Below are 19,160 nucleotides of genomic sequence, written 5' to 3' on the forward strand. Positions count from 1 at the left end.
TGTTTCTCTGTTTGTTTCTGTCTGTGTCTCTGCTTGTTTGTGCCTCTGTCTGTGCCTCTATCTGAGCCTCTGTCTGTGCCTCTGTCTGTGAATGTGTCTAGTCTGAATTCTGTTAGTCTGTGTCTGTCAGTCTTTGTCTGCGTCTGCCTCTCTCTGTCTGTGTCTCTGTCTGTGTTTATGTCTGTGTCTGTCTGTGTGTCTGTTTGTCTGAGCCTCTGTCTGTGCCTCTGTCTGTGCCTCTGTCTGTGAATGTGTCGTAATATGTGTTTTTGTCTGTGCCTGTTTCTGTCTGTGTCTCTGCTTGTTTGTGCCTCTGTCTGTGAATCTATCTGAGCTCTGTCTGTGCGTCTGTCCGTGTCCCTGTCTGTGTTTCTGTCAGTCTGTGTCTGTCAGTCTTTGTCTGCGTCTGCCTCTCTCTGTGTCTCTGTCTGTGTTTCTGTCTGTGTGTCTGTTTGTCTGTGCCTCTGTCTGTGTCTCTGTCTGTGAATGTGTCGTAATATGTGTTTTTGTCTGTGCCTGTTTCTGTCTGTGTCTCTGCTTGTTTGTGCCGCTGTCTGTGCTTCTGTCTGTGTATCTGTCTGTTTTTGTCTGTGCCTCTGTCTCTGTCTGTCTGTGACTGTGGTTCTGTTTGTTTCTGTCTCTGCCTCTATCTGAGCCTCTGTCTGTGCGTCTGTCGGTGTCCCTGTCTGTGTTTCTGTCTTTGTCTGTGCCTTTGCCTGTGTTTCTGTCTGCGTCAGGTTTTCCACTTATTCTTATTCTCAGGGTTGACGTGTTTGTGTGCAGCTTGTAGTTTAAATGTTTTGTATACATTTGCTGATTACAGATGAATGATATCAGGGTGTGGAGGAGAAACAGTAGAGCTGGAGATTTGTTTTGAAGTTCAACAGTGCTGCTGTATGAGGGCTGGAGCTCTAACAGGAGAACAGGTGAAGCAGGAAAAATCAGATAATCCCATGTAAATCGAGTTAACACACAGTAAATAAACTAGCAGCATGTTTTATTTGTTTTAGTGTTATCTGTATATTTATTTAAACATTATACTCTTTGGAAACTTCAGTGGTTTTGATTCTGGTTGCTGATAATTAACTGTTCTGTCGATGAGTAAATAATTCACAATATCCAATTTTATTCTTCAACCTTCTCATTCATTTAATGGTTATTCATTTCTTTATGTGTGAACAGGACAAATATCACTGTACAAGGAAAGCTTGCTCATGTCACCATAAAGTTCTTGAATCTTGAAATTGGGATTTTAATGAGATTTGGTTTCGAGATCTAAAGGTTTTATAGACAAATAAACAGCAGATTCAACAGATCATAAACATTTCTGTTCATAAACACTGTAATATATTACGCATAACAAATGACAGAGCTGAGGCTAAGAACACAGCTAGTGTCCTGTGAAAGAGCATCTGAAGAAGTGTTTTTGTCTGTTATCTGGTAAAGTGTAAAAGTGTACTGTAAGTAAGTGTAAAAGCTCAACATTAATATCTTCTTAGTATCTCTATCTGATTAACATTTAGCGCTTGGGCCTTTTTAGAAAAGAGCTCCTTTAAGAAATCTTTTGCTTGCTAACTTTTTGGTGTGTGACCGAGATTTTGACGTTCATGTGACGTTCCTCAGAGGAGAAGCGCGAGTGTGAAATCATGTGTGTGAGCACCTCGGTATGGTTCCCTCTTCACCCCCTACAGGAGAACACACACTTACTATCTCCATGCAGATCAGAGCTCCTGAGTAGGTCCGTATGACATCCAGCCCCAGCGGCAGGGATATGGTGGGTGCCGGGAATGAGGTGGCCGCCGGGTTCGTTGCTTCTGCCATCGTTCTGTAGTGGAACAGCAAGCAAGTGAGTGAAAGAGAGAAAGAGAGAGAGAGAAAGACAGGAGTGGAAGAAATTCCGCAAGTGTCACGTGATATGCAGAACCGGTCCTGCAGGTGTGTGTGTGTGGAGCCACTCCTGCCCTCTGTCCTCAGTGTGGAATGCAGGAGAGGACAAAAAGGCGTCTCAGGTGAGCTCATACACCTGCTCTGCCTTCTGCCTCTCTTTTCTTTTGCAGCTCTGCCCGTGTTTAATAATTCAGGAGAAGCTGATTGTCTCTCTGTGCTTCATGTTCTTCATGTTCTCTCATCGGGCAGCGTGTTAATGATTAACACAAAGCCTCAGCATGGAACCGCTCTCGGGTCAATATTGTGTTAAGACAATCGGAGGAGATAACGAGCTCTCAGAAGGTGCTGACGTCATCAGGTGATGCTGAAGGACATGTAATTCGGGATGAAAAAAATTAAGACTTAACTGAAAAAAATGGAGTAAATTCAGTCTGTATGAAGAGAAATAAAACCCTTCATGCTGTGTGTATTATTATTATTATTATTATTATTATTATTATTATTATTATTATTATTATTATTACAATTCTAACATCTGTGTGTTTGATGTATTCATCTTTTCTTCATATATAACTTAAACATAGCTGAAAAACAGTTAGAGATGAATTAATTATTAGCCAAAATCAACTCACTCAATGTGTCATTGACCTTTTAACCACACACACACACACACACACACACACACACACACACACACACACACACACACACACACACACACACACACACACACAGATCTCAACACGATAAGAAATGATCCACTATTTTCAAAATATTTTACAATCTACAAAAAAACCCCACAGAGGTTTAATCAGTCTTGATCTCCACACCTTTATTTAAACTCCCTCATGAATATTAATGAGAGGCCGTATGATCCAGGCTGTAAAATAAATGCATTCAATCTGTAAATCATTTATCGGATTTTAATCTGTCTCTGACCTGTTTAATCACACCTGCTGTACATTACTACATGACTCGATAAACAAAGGAGAACAGTAGAAAGTCTTGTGTCAATGTAATAAAATAAAGAAAAATAAATAGATCATTATCCTCCACCAATTACATAACTAAAAATGTCTTTATTTTATAATGAACGGAGAAGTCTTATGTCACGTAATGCCACTATGTCTGACTTCCTGCGATAAACCATGGGACTGAATTACAGTTTAAATAAATAAATAAATAAATAAATAAATAAATAAATAAATAAATAAATAAGAATAATAAACCAGAGTATATTGACAATTATATATATATATATATATATATATATATATATATATATATATATATATATATATATATATATATATATATATAACCTTTAGTGTCATATATAAATTCTAAATTCATCATATAAAAATCATATATAAGGAAGGGGCACTACCTTTTGCACACAACTCTTCAGAGGTTAGTATACTTTATGATCAGTGGTAGGATGACATCATAATGGCCTGGATAATTACTTCTACATGATAAGAGCACAGTCAGGGGCATTTGGTCAAGGTCATATCATTTTATTTATTTATTTTATAGTGTAATAGTGTGTTATTTATAGATTAATGTGCTAACGTTTCCATAAACATGGCATTTTAAACCTGGGTGAAACACAGAGACTGTTTTATATGTTTAAATTGTAAAACTTCTTTGCTCAGTAAACATGCAGGAGCTATGAATATGCACAATGTATAATATGAATAAAGCAGTGAGAAAATATTTATGCAAATGAGGAAAAGGAATTTTCTCACTGCTTTATTTAACAGTAATCAAACCTGTCTGAATGTAATGTTCCGTTACTATGACAAGCCATTGCTAGTTTTAGCTAAGTTATCAAACTAGCGTTGCTTAGCACATGTAGCTAGATGCTGTGCAGTTTATATATTGACATCAGCACCAGGTCATGTAGCTCCGCCCCAAAATAGTCTCTTACACATGTACTTTAGCTACATGTACTGTAATATCACTGTTTTAACAAATATAGATTAAATATTGAAACGTTTAAAGAGATCTGAATCCTCCATTTTTATTGATTCTTATCTCAATAACACAGTGGAATAAAAATACAATATACAAAATACAAAAGAGATAAACAACATAAACATGAGTGAAGAAAGGTCAAGATTTCATCAGAAATAACAACTAACAGAACGCTAGCTTAGTAAGTCATTTAATATGCTTATGTTACGTATAATTATATGAAATACAGTAATTTTAAAATGAGTCTTAAATTATTTTATAACAGATTATTCTACAATTTCCACACATTCGTCAAAACCACGTTTCCCATCAGAAAGAGTTTCCAGTACTCTAGGAATCTCTAAAGAACTTGTTCCTCTCCAGTTGTCTTTCTGTATGAAGATTTTGCTCTTAGTTCCTAGAGAACTCACAGATGTAGAACTTCTGGGCATCACACTCAGTGGGGCTCAGCACTCCATTAGATGCCAGGTGTGTGCAGCTGCCACCTGAAACTGTGGAGTTTCCCACATGCTCGTGTTCTTCTCCGGTTCCGACGAGAACGTGAGTGAGACCTGCCTCGCTGATGTAGGAACCCAGCAGTGTGCTGATGTTCTTGCTGTCAGCCACAGCCAGGGTCCCACCTCTTAGCCTGCAGGTCAGCTGAGCATCACTGTGTTTACGCTCCTCCTTTACCAGCAGGTAGAACTTCTGCTCCGTCTCCTTAACACCCAGAATCACTGAGCAGAAAAATATAACACAGCCCATTGACAGCAGAGATCAGACGTATAGTTTAAATATACTTATTTAATTTAATCCTGTGGAAAAGAAACCAGCACTAATTCAGTTGGAGTACATTAATTATGCCTTTGGTTTCTCCTTCAGGAAATGAAACCTTTACAAAAAACTGAAAAACATTTCTAACATTATAATTAGAAAAGTAAAAAAAAAAGAAAGAAAACGTCTTACACAAATAATATACAAAAAAGTATTTGGTGTCAAAGTCGTACCGGTTTTAAGAAACTTGATGTTGTTTTTCAGTTTGTTGATGTTGATGTCCATCTGTCCAACTACTTTCCTGTATCTCCCACAGTCACACGTCGAACCTCAGTTCAACACAGACAACCCAGAAGTGTTTTGATTACTGCTTCAGTACTGCACACTGAATTTCTGCTTTCTGCTTCTCTACAGACACCTCAGCTACAACTACTGATTAATCACTGACTAATAACTGAATAATCACTGACTAATCACTAACTAATCACTATCATTCTCATCTTTTTCTTATTCTCTAATTACAGCTCATTAAAATTTAGTCTGTGTGAAAAGCAAAATGATCACTGACAGCTGTTAGATTAAAAAAATATATTTTGGAAAATGAAAAAAATTATATATTAAAAATATGAATAAATAATTACAATAATTATTTGAATATTAAAAGTATATAAAAATATGACAAATATTTTATTTATCTCAAATATATATATATATATATATATATATATATATATATATATATATATATATATATATATATATATATGTATTTTTTCAGATGTTTTAAAATATTTCTGAAAAAATATTTTCTTTAGATCCACAAATTATTTAAATAAAAATAAAAATATTTATTCATTGGCATTTACATATTTTTTTACAATCATCTGCCAGTAGAATAAAACACCTGATCAGATGTTACAAATTATTATTATTATTATTATTATTATTATTATTATTATTATTATTATTATTATTATTATTATTATGTAAAAGAAGCCTATGTTCATTGTTCACTGAAATTTAATTAAATAAATAAAATACATAAATGAAGTTTTCTGATCATTCAAATTATTACCTGTTTTCCCCTTTAACCCTGAATCTCCAGCAGTCCCTGGATCCCCTGTTTTTCCTGTAAAATACATTATCAAATATTCACAGGTTCAACAGGTATATATCTCTTTTTTTTTGGATGTGATTAGATTTATTTGGAGACTGATAATTTTTTATTTTATTTTTTTTGTTGGGGGGGGGGGGGTGTAGATGTCCAGTAGAGGGCAGCAGAAGACCAGAGCAGGTTTTTAAACGCAGTTGCCACAGTAGAGCTGAGACTCAGAGCATTAAATTGCAGCTAACAGAAATTTACGGACATTAAAACTACAAAAATTTTGTTCGTGTTTATGAAACTCAGATTAATTATATTTAGTTTTACTAAATATTAGTTTTACAAGTATTGGTAGTGGAAGTAAAATGCGATCACATGTATGTTTAAGAATCCACTTTTCCTCACATTTCATTTATGTGAGTGCTCCAATCAGTGCTTCAGTTAGCTACGATGCTAATTTCGCTAGCATGTAAACTGGTTAACATTACTGAGGGATAAGTTCTTCAAAGTAAAGAACAACTTTGTGTTTTTAGGTTGTTTTTAGGTTTTACTAAACAACCTGTGTGAGTCTGTTGATTTGAAAAAATGAATACTTCAGAACTAGTTTATCCAGATTATTTACAAGTTTACATTTTAAAAATATAGTATGGCTAAGTATGCTAAGTGTTCAGGTTTTTGAGGAAGAAGCCGACTCACTGTTTGTTTATTAAAATATAAAAAAGTTCAATATTAATCAAGAATTTTTTTTTTTGCAATGACCTAAATCCTTTAGGACATTGCAAAAGAATTTCTTGATTAATATGGAAAAGGAGAAAGCTAAGAAGTCTAGAGGTAAGAAATCTTTAAATAATACGTTTAAAAGGTAAATGTACGAGCTGTGCATAAGTATTCACACCCTTTACTCAGTTACATTTTGTAATGAATTGAATCTGACTCTTCATCTACACAAAATATCCCATAATGCTGATGTTATACTGACAGACCTAACAAAAACATTGGGATTGCATAAGTATTCACCTCCACTGTGGTGAAATAAGGAAATTAATTCTAGTGCTCAAATATTCTGGTTTCTATACATGTTTTCCTGCCTTCAACCAGTCATTAAAAAAATGACAGATAGTCAGACAGGAAGAGGTTCATTTTGGACAGGAAGTTAGGTCTATTGGGGAAATGCTTTCTTGAAACCAATTAAACTGTTCAACAGCTAGTTAATCACGTGAAAAACGTCCTGGATGTTTATCCAGATAAACCCTGAGATGCTGTAAATGCTCTGAGAGTCTGAGGAGAATCTTAATGCAATAGCACAGCATCATGGCTGCAGAGTTCTCACCTTGTTCTCCTGCAGGTCCAGGTTTCCCAGTTCTCCCAGTGTCTCCTTTCTCTCCATTTTCCCCTGGGACACCTGCAACATGACACAACAAGAAAAAATGCTGAGAAATGAGCAAAATTGATGTCAAGCATGCTTATTTCATCACTTTGTGCCAGATGTCTACAGTATGAATCAGGTGAAACTACATGTTGTGAAACATCAAACTTTTCTCCATTCCATCTCTTCACAGGTTCTTCGCAGTTAAAGGTTCTTAGCTTATTAAGTGGGTGCTACATGGAACCTCCTCCGATCAAGAAACAGTTATTCCTGGGGTTCAACCTGGAACCATTTAGCATTTCCTGAAATTGACAATCACAGCCCCGAGTGTTAGAATTCTTACTTATGTAAAGAACCTGTGTAGGACCATTCTGTCACAGAATTTTCACACTTTTATTGGACTTTTTTTGTTTTTATTACACAGTTAAATTGGTATTCAAGTGGAACCACACTCTCACATGAAGGTGTTCTCCAGAGTTCTGTGGCTAGTCAAGTGTTTGTAGGTTCCTAAAAGGGTCCTAACAGGCTTTATCATGGAACCTTTAACGGATTCCTCATATTCCTAACACCCACCAACAACCTGAAGAACCCTGAACAGTTCTAGATTAAACATTGGTTTCTGCTTTTTTTGAAACAACTACTAGAACATGTCAGCGAGATATTGTCCAGCAGGTGTTCATACCAATGATGAATGATCATCTAATATTCATGTTCCAACATCTATCAAAGTTTTTCCGTTTTGGACTCTACACTGATGAGAGAACCGCTCGTGTTTAATCAGGGATAAATATTTCCTGAGCTCAAGAGATGGATTAATGTGGGTTCTCGCACAGTGGAATCAAAACTAAGCTCTTCTTTCAGTGCGCCAATGTGATCGTGTGTGTATGATGAATTGTGCGGTGCAGAACCCATTGCTCACTTCTTATTCGGGTTTGTGTCTCGTTTTAAAGGGAAAAAATAAAAATAAACTGAACTCGGCTTTGATTCAACTGTTGGTCTAAGTGAAAAAGCAGGACAGTGTACCTCTTTTATCTTCAGGCCCTTCCCAGCATCTCGTTCTCACTTTGTGTATGTGTAATTAACACGTCTGAGGTGACTTCCCTCAGAAGGAGATGTGGTTTGGCAGAAACTGTGTGCCCAAAGACACATCAAACATTCACACAGACACACACACAAACACAGAACACTAGTGCACAGCTCTCATGCCATCTTCACTGCTCTCAGTGAGTTCTACATCAGAACATTCCATCATGGCCTTTTCATCTCATTTCTGCCACTTAGGCATGTTTAAAAGATTTTTATTACTTTAGAAATCTTGTGAATTTAGAACCGTGAAGAATTTGCCCATTTTGCAGGAATCTTTAGTATTTGCTCAGTTTTCCATCTGAAGGGTGTTTCTCACAGAACATTTTTTCCAGATCAGGTTCCAAGTAGAACTTTAAACTGTTTTATAAACCCAAAGAACTTTTTAAGAATCTTGAAGAAGATTGTACCAAAGTACCAGACTGTTAAATGACAGGTTCTAGATATTAAGCAAAAATCTGGACTTCTTACTTGGTTATTACATAAATAATAGAAAGATTTTCTTTTCTTTGAAAGATTTTAGTTTCCTAACAAGGATCAATTGATAGGGAAACCATTCTAAAGATTTTACCAATGGAACTAGAAACTTTCAGGTGTTTAACATAAACCCGAAACCCTTAAAGAGCCCTTGGTTCTCAGAGTGTCTGACAGGTTCTAAGTATGAAGAAAATGCGGAGCAACAATCTATATTTCCAAAGAACCCTAGAAGTATGTTGTATTAATATGATAATAACTCCTATTATCATATTAATACTTCTATAAACATACTTCTAGAATTCTTTGAATAAATAAGGCTTCAGAGCTTCCAAAATATTCTATCTGAAAATCATGTGCAATGTGCAACCTGGGACTTTTATACACTTACCATGCTGAGCAGCCATTTTTGTGTGACATCATATGGGTCACCAGTTCATGCCTGTATTAAAAATGTATTGTTTTGGTGTTTAAAGTCTTAATGGTGGTTGGACATGTGTGTTGAATTGTGTGTTTGTGTTTATTTATTTTCATTAATGTATATGTTGTTGCCCATGTTCCTATAGTTAGAGGAGAGAACCCCCTACCAATTTTAGAATGGTTAGATCCAGGGGCGGGACTAAGAGAATAAAATGGCTCCCACACAGTCAGTCTGTGTGGGTTATTGTAGGAATTGGTGTTTGTAGACGGTATGCCAAGTAAATGCTGAGGTCTTACTGAGGTGGTTCAGGTCAATTGATTTAGCTGAACTAGCTTGTAAATATTTTGTGTATAGGATAAATGTTGTACAGTTTTATTTTTCCTTTTGGATTATTCTATTACTTACACTGTGTGTGCACTAATAAATCACCCTTCACCTGACTCCAAGCGGCTTCTGTGTCACCTTTGCCTCCTATTCCCCCCAGTCAAATCCTAACAATCCTGATGAGGAAAACTTTACTATGGACTCCATACGAAGCATGATGTAGTGTTAATTGGTTATAGAGTTGGTCTGTGGCACAATCATGGACACACAAGTTTAAACATCTCACTATTTCAGGTTTTCCAGGATGATGAATATGACTCCCAAATTACTTTAAAATCACTGTTCTAAGAGTTCTACACAGTTTAGGAACCTGGATGAATCTGGGAGCATGTGAGAATTTAAGTCCTGAAAATAGAATGACTGGGCAAAACAACTTGTGCTTTAATCCCTGACAAAGGTGCTGGGTGATTATCAGGGTGTTGATGATGTCATACAGACCACACTGATTATGTCATACAGACCAGCTTGCCCCGGTGGTCCGGTTTTCCCGAGTCGTCCCTCATCTCCTGCATCTCCGACCTCGCCGGGATCTCCTGTGGAGAACAGCAGGGAGGACATTTTACATCTGGAGCTGCTCGTGCTATGAGCTGCTCGTGCTACACACACACACCCACGCCTGTGTTTCGTTAACACTCTTTATTCAGTCCACACTAGACAGACGACAGAAATTGAGTTTTTCTCTTTTTCTTTCTACAACATAAAAACTCAGAAAAAAACTCCTAACTGACAAGTGAAATGCTTCTTATGATCTGGATCAGCAGCTCAGAGCAGGAACTTTCACACGGCTGCGTTTGGTGAGAGCAAGGCTGTAAATGACGGAATGGAGCTGGAACTCTGGTTCTCTCAGCAGGGTTTCGGTTATACGAGCTCCAGTAGCTGAGCAGGAGAAGAACACATTACTGAGCCTCTTAAATCTTAAAGATTGTTTATAAGGAAAAGCTGTGAGTTTTTTATGAGCTCGGGTCTACAGTAGCACTAACTCTACTGGACCTTCTCCACTCACTCATGAACTTTACGAGTTCTCCGCCGGTTCTCTAAGAACATTCGGGAAATTCATTCTAGTTCCACTTACATTTATTTTTACAGGATTAGATGATCCAGGTACATTTACATTAGATTGGATTTGTAAACTAAAGATAAAAAAATAAAGCTTTAACTGAATCCCAGTGCATAGATCTTTCAGCTAAACCCTTTTTTTGCTTAAAAAAAAAATAAAAAGAATAACTGAGCCGCAGATGTTTTTCTGAGATTTTGACTGATTAACTTTTAAAAGATTTATTAGTTTTGTGTAAAGTGATAAAAACTACACAAAGAGTTGCAAAAACAACCCTGAAGAAAATTAGCTAAACATTGCTTTAGCTAACAGAACCTTAGAATTTTTCTGTATCTCTTATAGCCAAGTGATTACCTTTAGATCCGGGTAGAATGGTGTTGGAACAAACTTCCATGGAGAACCCTGAAGAAATGGCGTAAAGAACCAGAAAGAACAGCAGTAACAGCCTTTTCCTGAGGATCTGCAGTCCAGCCATGTCTGTGCAGCGCTGTGGTGGTGTGGACAGAACAGAACCTCGGCTCTGCTGGTGTTTACACAAACCTTATCACTTCACTGTCCAGCTGTCAAACAACACTGTCCAGAGCATCACGTTGCCCTCAGAGCTTGCAGAACAGCCGCTGTGCTGTTCACAGCAAACTTCTCTGACTTCTGAAACAAATTAAATCAGATCAGAATACCGGAGGTTCTGTGTGGGTTCAATCTCACTGAGTGCTCCACTGGTAGAACAGCTAGAACTTCATTCTCATCTGTGGTTGGTGGCATGTTAAACTTACAGTTGAGGCAATTGGGTTCTTGTGCAGAAGGAAACATAATAAAGTATGTCACTTTATAGCACCCGGAGTTCCCGGAGTTACTAATCCAGAAGGACGGACCAGAACTCCAACTCTCCTGCCAGAATCTTCTTCTTAGAATTCTACATTTTAGGCCCAAGTCTAAATGTGAATCATCCAGCAGGTTCTAGATTTGCAGTTAGTACCGTGAGCCTGATAATACTCAACTGTCTTGGTTAAATTTCTCATATAAATTTCTATGTTCATCAAACATTTTATCAGTGAATAATTCTCCAGGACGGGGAGTTTGGAATTTAGGAGTTGAGGAACACATGATGGAAAAAAGAGGATCTTTGTGGTGCTGGAACCCGTTGGAGTCTTTTCTCCATTTAAATCACTTGTCATATCATTCATTTTTTTTCTCAGCATTTGAAGCTCTCGAGATTTTGCTCTGCATCAGAACGAATCTGCACCTGGTTGTGGTGAAATCTGACCTTTGACCTCTGAAGCATACTCCAGTGAGAAGTGAGAAGCTCTTATATAACTTTTTCGGGTGTTTTTGAGGTTCCGCAGTAACGGTTCCTCATATGGTTTGGCAGAGCTGAGCTTCCTCAGAATCCCGTGTTTCCTCTGCCGCTTGTCGGTGATAAATGGAAGGCAGCATGCGGAACACACACGGCGAGAAACGCTCGAGAAATGTTGCCGGTGCTGAGCCGGGTCTTGCTCATCTCCCCGGAGATTTAGTTTCAAGTGAAACCCTCACGCTTGTGGTTGTCTCCGAATGCAGCGTGACTCGGACTCCATTATAGCGAGGGCTAATTGTTTACATGTGGTTTAATGGGTGTCTTTTCGTTGTGCCGGCGCTCGGTAGTGATTCACACGGCAGCGGCGAGGACATTTATAGGACTGGAAGTAATGTCACGCCGCAAATTGCTTGCAGAATGTCCAGTGGCTTTACGAGAGATCTGAAAATGGCATGAGCTCAGGAGAATTGAGTGACGGACGGTGGCCAGGAGGCCTCATCCAGCTCCACACCGGTGTTTTATGATTCCAGCGTGTTAAACCTGTCGCCCAGTGACTGTGTGCTCCCAGAGACTTACAGAAACATGATGGATTGATTGTTATTGTGGGAAAGGAGGAGGTTTGACTGCAGGGCTTTTGTGTCTTCATGTTGTTCTGTTTTGCACAAATCTGGTGTCACGTTGAGAAAGCTGTAGAAACTCAATTGCCTTCAGACCAAATGGGATCAGATGCTCTTTCATTAATCAAACCATCATCACCGCCCGCTTCTCTCAGCACCTCATTAGGTCCTTACTGCTTTTTTAATGCTCTGTCTCGCTTGTTTTGTCCTCCAGCTCTCACTCTGATCTCTTGAACTTCTTCTCTTCTGTTTCTTTTCCCTGATCACTGGAGCTTCTGTCAATCTGGAAATCTGTAAATAAACTGCCTGATGTGATCACTGGGATGATTGTTAGTTTACACAATCTGTTTTTGTGCTTTGAGGTCTGTGCGTGTGTGTGTGTGTGTTTTGACACAACTGAAAATCTTGCTCTTTTCAATTTCCTGCTATGGCTCTGTCTGCGATTTCCGTTTTTTGGCCATGTCGTGCTGGCGCTTGATGGATTAGAGAGTGATGGATCTTCTCTGTGCTTCATGGTGTGCTGTAAGGGAGCAGAGGAGCCGAGGGAGGAATCAAAGAATCAGGGTGGAGACATTCTCACTTCTAGATTCCGAACAAGATGTCCTATATCATGTTCGGCGCATGAACCTAAAGTTCCTGAGTGCTGTGAAGGAGAGCTGCAGCTTCTCCAGCTTTTACTCTGGAAACTGGAAACAGGAAACTGACTTTTACTTTGTAGATTGTTGGATGAAAATGTGTCTGAATTCTTTTTAAAAATGTTGTGTTTTTATTGAGAAGGAATGAGTAAACCTGCATTAGAAGAAAAATCTGTATTAAAAGATATTGGGACAGAGAAGAAAGTGTGAGGTTGCTTGTTTAATGTTCATTGTATTTTATCGGTTTTATTGTTTTACGTTATTTTCTATCAAGGACTTTTATTTTGATGTTGAGTCCTCGAAGAGGAGGGGGTTGTTGGGGCGCGAAGTGAGGTGCTGTTTGTTCCAGTTCCATACTCGCTGCTCAATAAAAGATATTAGCCGGTAATATTTCAAGTCCATCGTCGTTATTGAAATCAACCCATGAACAGTTAAACCCACACGCCTTACAAAAGGATGAGTCTGAACAGAAATGTACTGGAGTGTACAGTATGTGTGTGTTTATGTGTTTATTAATTGTGCATTACTAATCTCTGGCATGTGTTTCAGTCTGTAAAGAATCCTCCATGAATTTAGTCACAATTTGTCATATTGGGTTTAACATTAGACTGCCAGAGTTTCACCATCTCTGTTATTTTTGTCTCGACAGGTTATTTGTTGGGAAACGTAAGAATAACGCCCGAAACCAGATTCCACACTCAATCGCTCCATTATTATCGTCTCCTCTGAAGCTGAACTTTAATCCAGACAGATTTCTGAAAAATGGAGAAACAGAGTGCAATAAGAGCGAGCGTTTGTTCAGTGAATTACATTTCACACGCTTCATCGAGATCAGGCACACAATGTCCTCCAGCGGTGTTTCATCAGATTTAGGCCCAGGGATAGATGGCCATTACGGCGGCTCATCCTTCTTTCCTTGGGATTTGCAGACATCGTGACTCACTCTGAGTGACGAGTGTAGTTCCTCCCTCACCTGACACATCAGGACGTTTTAGTCTTTCCTGAAGCGATTCACAATCCTGAATTGTGACTCTGCGTCTCAGTTCACTGATCTGAAGATCTGGAGATCCAGAGAAATGACCTCTGGAGCTCTGAGAAGTCAAACCAGAAGAAAACACATCTAAAAAGGTCCACAATTAGAGACGACTCAATTAAGTCTCTGTATTCGCTTTGTCACGACTCTATTGTGATGGAAAGCAGTGAAAGCACTTTGTCGGGAATCTATTGTCAGAGAAAGCTGTGTTTTTTTCCTGAGGATCAGTCATTGTGGCCAAATGAATTAAAAATGAAAACTCCCCGCCCACTGTAGAGCATTGTGAAACTCTCGTTTCCCGCTTGTTCCGTGTCTTCGGCAGGCGCAGGACTTTTTTATGGGCCGTGAATCGGCTTTGCTGCATTCCATCTTCCATGGCAGCTCATCAATGTGTGGAGCTCGGGACACAGGACAGGATCTATAAATACCAGAACAAATAAGCTACATTTTAAAGACCACGGAGCGTTTCAGAAGTAAAATATTAGCATAACGATCTGCTCCTGGTTTTTGCTCGACATCCACTCGCTACTTCCTTCGATTTATGGCCTGTGTTTTAATCGGATAATTACACATGTAATTTGCTTTTGTTTTGACATCCATTGTGCAGATATTCTGCTCTCACTTTCACTTGTCTTTGCGATACGAGGCCCCAGGTGTTCCGGCGCACTTTTATACGTTCTGCTGATTAAATAAATTAAGAGCAAAACTTGGATTGTGGCATTAGATTTATGAGCGGAGCGACGCCGCTTGGATCCAATTCCATCGGGCTTGGAGCGAACCGTGTTGCTTTAGGCAGCCCTGGTCCGGAGGAGTGAGCAGCAAACTGTGTGAAACCCTACCTTCCGTGTGGTTACAGGGGCCGTGTGAGTTATGAGAGGGGCCCGTGACACAGACAGCCTCGGAAATGACCTGGGGACCCATGTTTTGTTTTTTAGGTTTTTTTTACATCCCAGGATTTCGGAGTGTGCGGTTTGCCTCAAGCAACTGGGTCAGGAACTTTACGTAATGAAATAAGCCTGTAAAACAGACCACACGGGCACAGAACAGGACAAAGGCACAGAATAACCACTGCAGCGTCATATACAGCTGTGTACAAACTTACATTAACGGATCAGAGCCCTTCGTTCTGACCACCTTTTAATATAAATTTCAGCAACAAACACTAGCAAAGTAATGAACTTTGTCCTCGTCATCTGCTATTCAGTCCCTCAACCGTTAATTACAGCATACAGCAATCCTTAAGTGTCTCTGTTTGAAACCCAGTTTCACTGTTAAACCCAGTGCTGTGCATAAGTATTCGCCACCTTAACATTTCTGTTTTTTTAACGTTACACTTTGGAGCTGAAATGTAAAAGTGAAGACAACCACAGTTGAGTCGATGACCAGGACTAGCCAAGAGCAACTCACGCTCGAGTCCAAATAAAAGCGAGACTGATGTACATGCACCATGACATGTAACTGCAACTGCTCCAGCTAGAAAAAAAAGCAAGGCTGTTAGAAGACTGCACAAAAACACAGCAAGTATTCTCTGAGTGCTCACATTACACGAGAGATGAGAAGTCAACACTTACTGTACAGATATAGACACAAAAAGTGAACAGAAGCTGAAGGACAGTCAGAGAGACGTGGAGTAGATCAGCTGAACCCGAACAAGAACACAGTGAGAAATCAGTCTCCATTTCTGATGTGTTCTATATTACTTGTCCATTTCTGTAATGAAGTGTTCTCTTTTCTTCCAGCAGAAGATTTTAGCTAATCAGTGTGTGTATGTGTGTGTAGGAGTTTGATTAGTTCCTGAGCACTAATACATTACTGAAATCTGCTTACGTCAATCTTCACACACTTTTGTTTTCTGATGCACTTTAGTGACGCTCCCTAACAACTCAGTCACATAGCAGTGTGGAATTTCCTAACTGAATTAAAAGGGTGTAGTTGCTTCTCCTGTCGACGTCAGGTTCAAATCGCGTAGATACAATTGTTGCAGTGTTTGCTACAGTTAGTGGTGTTTTGCACTGTTCCCCAAAAATACCACAGAGTCTGAATGTGAAAGTCCATTTTCCACAGTACAGGAGACACAATGCCAACGACATAGCATCACCTCACCTCACAACACACACACACACACACACACAAAATACTGTGTACTATGGACTGTAACAGACAGTGATGTGTTCTCTGGAACTGTAGCTAGGATAAAGCAAGATCAGTTTCATGAAGGTCCTGAAGTAGAAGCTACACTCTTCACGATCAGATCCTCTCTCTTATGGCTTCTTTACTTTTCTGACATCACAACTGATATCAAGAGCGCACAACACAATACAATCAACAGGAAAACTTTATAACAAACTCTCCATGGAGACCATATTTCCTGATCCCACAGAACATGATGCTCCCACCACCATGCTTCAGGAGGAGTTTTACAGTAATATGGGTGAACCCCATTATGCAATATATATTCCACTTCAGGGGGGCACGGTGACTTAGTGGTTAGCTCGTTTGCCTCACACCTCCAGGGTTGGGGGTTCGATTCCCGCCTCCGCCTCGGGGGTTTCCTCCAGGTACTCCGGTTTCCTCCCCTGGTCCAAAGACATGAATGTTAGGTTGATTGGCATCTCTGGAAAATTGTCCGTAGTGTGTGATTGCGTGAGTGATTGAGAGTGTGTGTGTGCCCTGCGATGGGTTGGCACTCCGTCCAGGGTGTATCCTGCCTTGATGATGCCTGAGATACCCGAGACGTTCGGATAAGCGGTAGAAAATGAGTGAATGAATATTCCACTTCAATATTATGGGAAGATTCATGCACAGTATCATGTGTGTGAAAGGTTTTATCCTTCAGCATGTCCTCCTTCAGCTGATGTTCACATGTGAGATAATATTTACATGTGTATGTGGTAGCCTAGTGGTTAAGGCGTTGGACTACTGAGCTGCCACTGATGGGCCCCTGAGCAAGGCCCTTAACCCTCAATTGCTGTGTTGTATAAATTGTCACTCTGGATAAGGGTGTTTTCTAAATGCCATAAATATAAATGTAAATGTGTGTGCTGATGTTCACACTGTTCCTGATCTCTAACACAAGCCTGAAATCTGTTGCAGAGGAATTGTTTCAGTTATTACTAGAAAAAAAAAGAAAAATAATTGTGGAACGAATGCACCCGATTAGCACCACAGAGAAAACGAGCCAATCGCAATCTTTCGAACTGGGCAACGTTTGGTGTAATTCATCTGCTCCATAATTTAGAGGACGAAGAAAACAAAGTCAGTAAAGAAAACCATGTTCGTTCTTGAGTAAACAGAGTTTAGTGGACTTTACTGAGGCTTAATAGTCTCATTTAAAACTAATTCTTCTCGTTTTATTTGGATCTTGTATCTACAAACAGATTAGCGAGAGCAATGATTCATGATGTCACCGCCGTCGCCTGCCAGATGGCCGCACTTTCTTAATTTGTTTTTCATTCATAATACAAGCTCTGTTATTCATTGTTAGTTTGTTTAGATTGAGGTCCGGGTTCTAAAAGCTCTGGTTATGAAAGTGACAGGGTTTTTGGAAGCACTCGCTCGTGGAACACTGCGCTACACCCCGGAGGTGAAACTAGACGACGAGCCCGATTCATCAGCTGTGGGTTAATAAGTAAAGGGACAAATAAACAGGAACATTTCCCTCTCTCTCTCTCTCTCTCTCTCTCTCTCTCTCTCTCTCTCTCTCTCTCTCTCTCTCTTTCTCTGTTCTGATTAAAAAAAACAGACGTAGTTCTGGCTTTATGTTCTGTCGCCTCTGTAGGGAAACAGCGGTTGTCATATGCAGTGTCTTACTCCTTACTGCGTCCGTACCAGGAAAAGCCCTCCCTGTTCCACTGAAGCGCGTCTCACTTCCAGATGCCCAGGGTTTTAAAGCTGTCCCTCTGAAGTAGGGTAAGAAAAGGTCATGTGGTGTTTGTGAAAATTACAGCATTCTGCATGAAGACTGCGACCTTTCCATTTTTCCACTTTTCCACGTTTCCAGGCCCTGTTTGTCATATTAGTTTTGAGATTATGATCATGACCCTTGTTGCTTTTTTCTTTTTTGTTCTTTTTTTATTTTTTTGGAAGGGGGGTTGGTTTCGCTGACTCACATTTGTGGCGAGGTGACGTATAGCACAAAAATGTCCCCAGCAGGAAGGAACAATATGTTAAAAAATAAAAAAAAATAGTGCAGCAAGAGGAGAGATGTTCGTCCAGAGAACATTTAGCTTTCATTTGTGTGTCATTTGCTTGCTGATGCGTGTCGATGGAAACGTCGGTGTTTCGATCTGTTTACACACCACACACTTCACACAGAGAAACGTTTTTCCCGGCGTGAGGAGCCTGAGTGCACGCTTATCTCAGAGCCCTGTACTCACATGATAAGGTCAGAGCAGGAGGATTTTGCATTGTGGAGATAAAAGTTTGTGTTAACGCCGGTGTTTGAGTCGCAGTGTGTACAAAGAATCTATTCATGCAGCAGCAGTAGAGGTGTGGAAACTCCCGTGTCACAGCCAGAGCTGCAGCTTGGCCTCTGATGGCAAAACACACGTCAGACCTTTAAAAGTCTCTGACACTTCACACACGGCCAAACAAGTGTCACGGCTCTTTATTTATTCCTTTATTTGCAGGAACAACTGAGCAACACTGTGCCACTGATAGTCGAGCAGCTATAACCCACAGGTTAATATGTGTTTCTATAGTATTCTCTCATTTGCAGCTCCATACTCTGAATGTTGGACTGTAGTGATGCTGCTTAAGTTTGAGGAAGGAGTCTCCAGTGTCAGAGCTTGCTTTAGACAACAGTCCATAAAAAGTGTTTACACTGAAATCTGGTGAGGGAACAACTCATTCCAGCTGCTGTGACGTAAGCAAGAACAGGAACATGTTGGTTTGGCATGTTTTTTACAACATAAAAAGATGAAGCCAGTTAATAATTGTAGTCTTAGAGGGATAATAAAACAAACACTTCTTCTATTAAGGAAAGACTCCGAATCAGTGTGGTGACTGTGACTCTGCCCACATCCCATTCCAGCACGTCCCACATATGTGTTTGTTTGTTTTGTTTATCCATTTATTGTGT

At 39.5% G+C, this 19,160-nt stretch overlaps 2 protein-coding genes and 1 long non-coding RNA gene across 6 annotated transcripts in view; 1 reads left to right on the top strand and 2 right to left on the bottom strand.

The window, feature by feature from the left end:
• Positions 1 to 1,841, bottom strand: part of mal2 (mal, T cell differentiation protein 2) — a 9,078-nt gene extending 7,237 nt beyond the window's left edge. For both annotated transcript variants that reach the window (XM_027155098.2, XM_047811251.1), the window contains exon 1: positions 1,708 to 1,841. In XM_027155098.2, the coding sequence (XP_027010899.1) occupies positions 1,708 to 1,821 (114 nt within the window). In that variant the 5' untranslated portion in view covers positions 1,822 to 1,841. The remainder of the gene's footprint in view (positions 1 to 1,707) is intronic.
• The window catches only part of LOC113648163, a 3,211-nt gene extending 574 nt beyond the window's left edge, over positions 1 to 2,637 (top strand). Inside the window, exons 2-4 of one of the 3 annotated variants that reach the window (XR_003441845.2) lie at positions 824 to 926; positions 1,692 to 2,009; positions 2,137 to 2,637. This is a non-coding gene — a long non-coding RNA (uncharacterized LOC113648163). Of the gene's footprint in view, positions 1 to 823; positions 2,010 to 2,136 lie in introns of all 3 variants that reach the window. The other 2 variants (XR_003441846.2, XR_007140133.1) reach the window with 2 other exon arrangements.
• Positions 2,638 to 4,067: 1,430 nt separating this feature from the next.
• On the bottom strand, positions 4,068 to 11,072 carry colec10 (collectin sub-family member 10 (C-type lectin)). Its single transcript, XM_027154998.2, has 6 exons — positions 10,856 to 11,072; positions 9,909 to 9,980; positions 7,050 to 7,121; positions 5,693 to 5,746; positions 4,851 to 4,946; positions 4,068 to 4,580 (listed from the first exon to the last, which is right to left on the bottom strand). Exons 1-6 carry the CDS (start codon positions 10,974 to 10,976, stop codon positions 4,255 to 4,257), a joined length of 741 nt encoding a protein of 246 aa, XP_027010799.2. The 5' UTR covers positions 10,977 to 11,072; the 3' UTR covers positions 4,068 to 4,254.
• Between the last annotated feature and the right edge of the window lie 8,088 nt (positions 11,073 to 19,160).

Source organism: Tachysurus fulvidraco, chromosome 3, assembly GCF_022655615.1.
Source record: "Tachysurus fulvidraco isolate hzauxx_2018 chromosome 3, HZAU_PFXX_2.0, whole genome shotgun sequence".
In the NCBI taxonomy this organism is placed as follows: Eukaryota; Metazoa; Chordata; class Actinopteri; order Siluriformes; family Bagridae; genus Tachysurus; species Tachysurus fulvidraco.

Bases quoted from the DNA above. Each gene is read 5' to 3' on its own strand.
- colec10 (XM_027154998.2), bottom strand. From the start codon at position 10,976: ATGGCTGGACTGCAGATCCTCAGGAAAAGGCTGTTACTGCTGTTCTTT. The intron at 9,981-10,855 runs GTAATCACTTGG...TGTTCTCCACAG, and splicing joins CATTCTACCCGGATCTAAAG to GAGATCCCGGCGAGGTCGGA. The intron at 4,581-4,850 runs GTACGACTTTGA...TTTTCTGCTCAG, and splicing joins CATCAAGTTTCTTAAAACCG to TGATTCTGGGTGTTAAGGAG.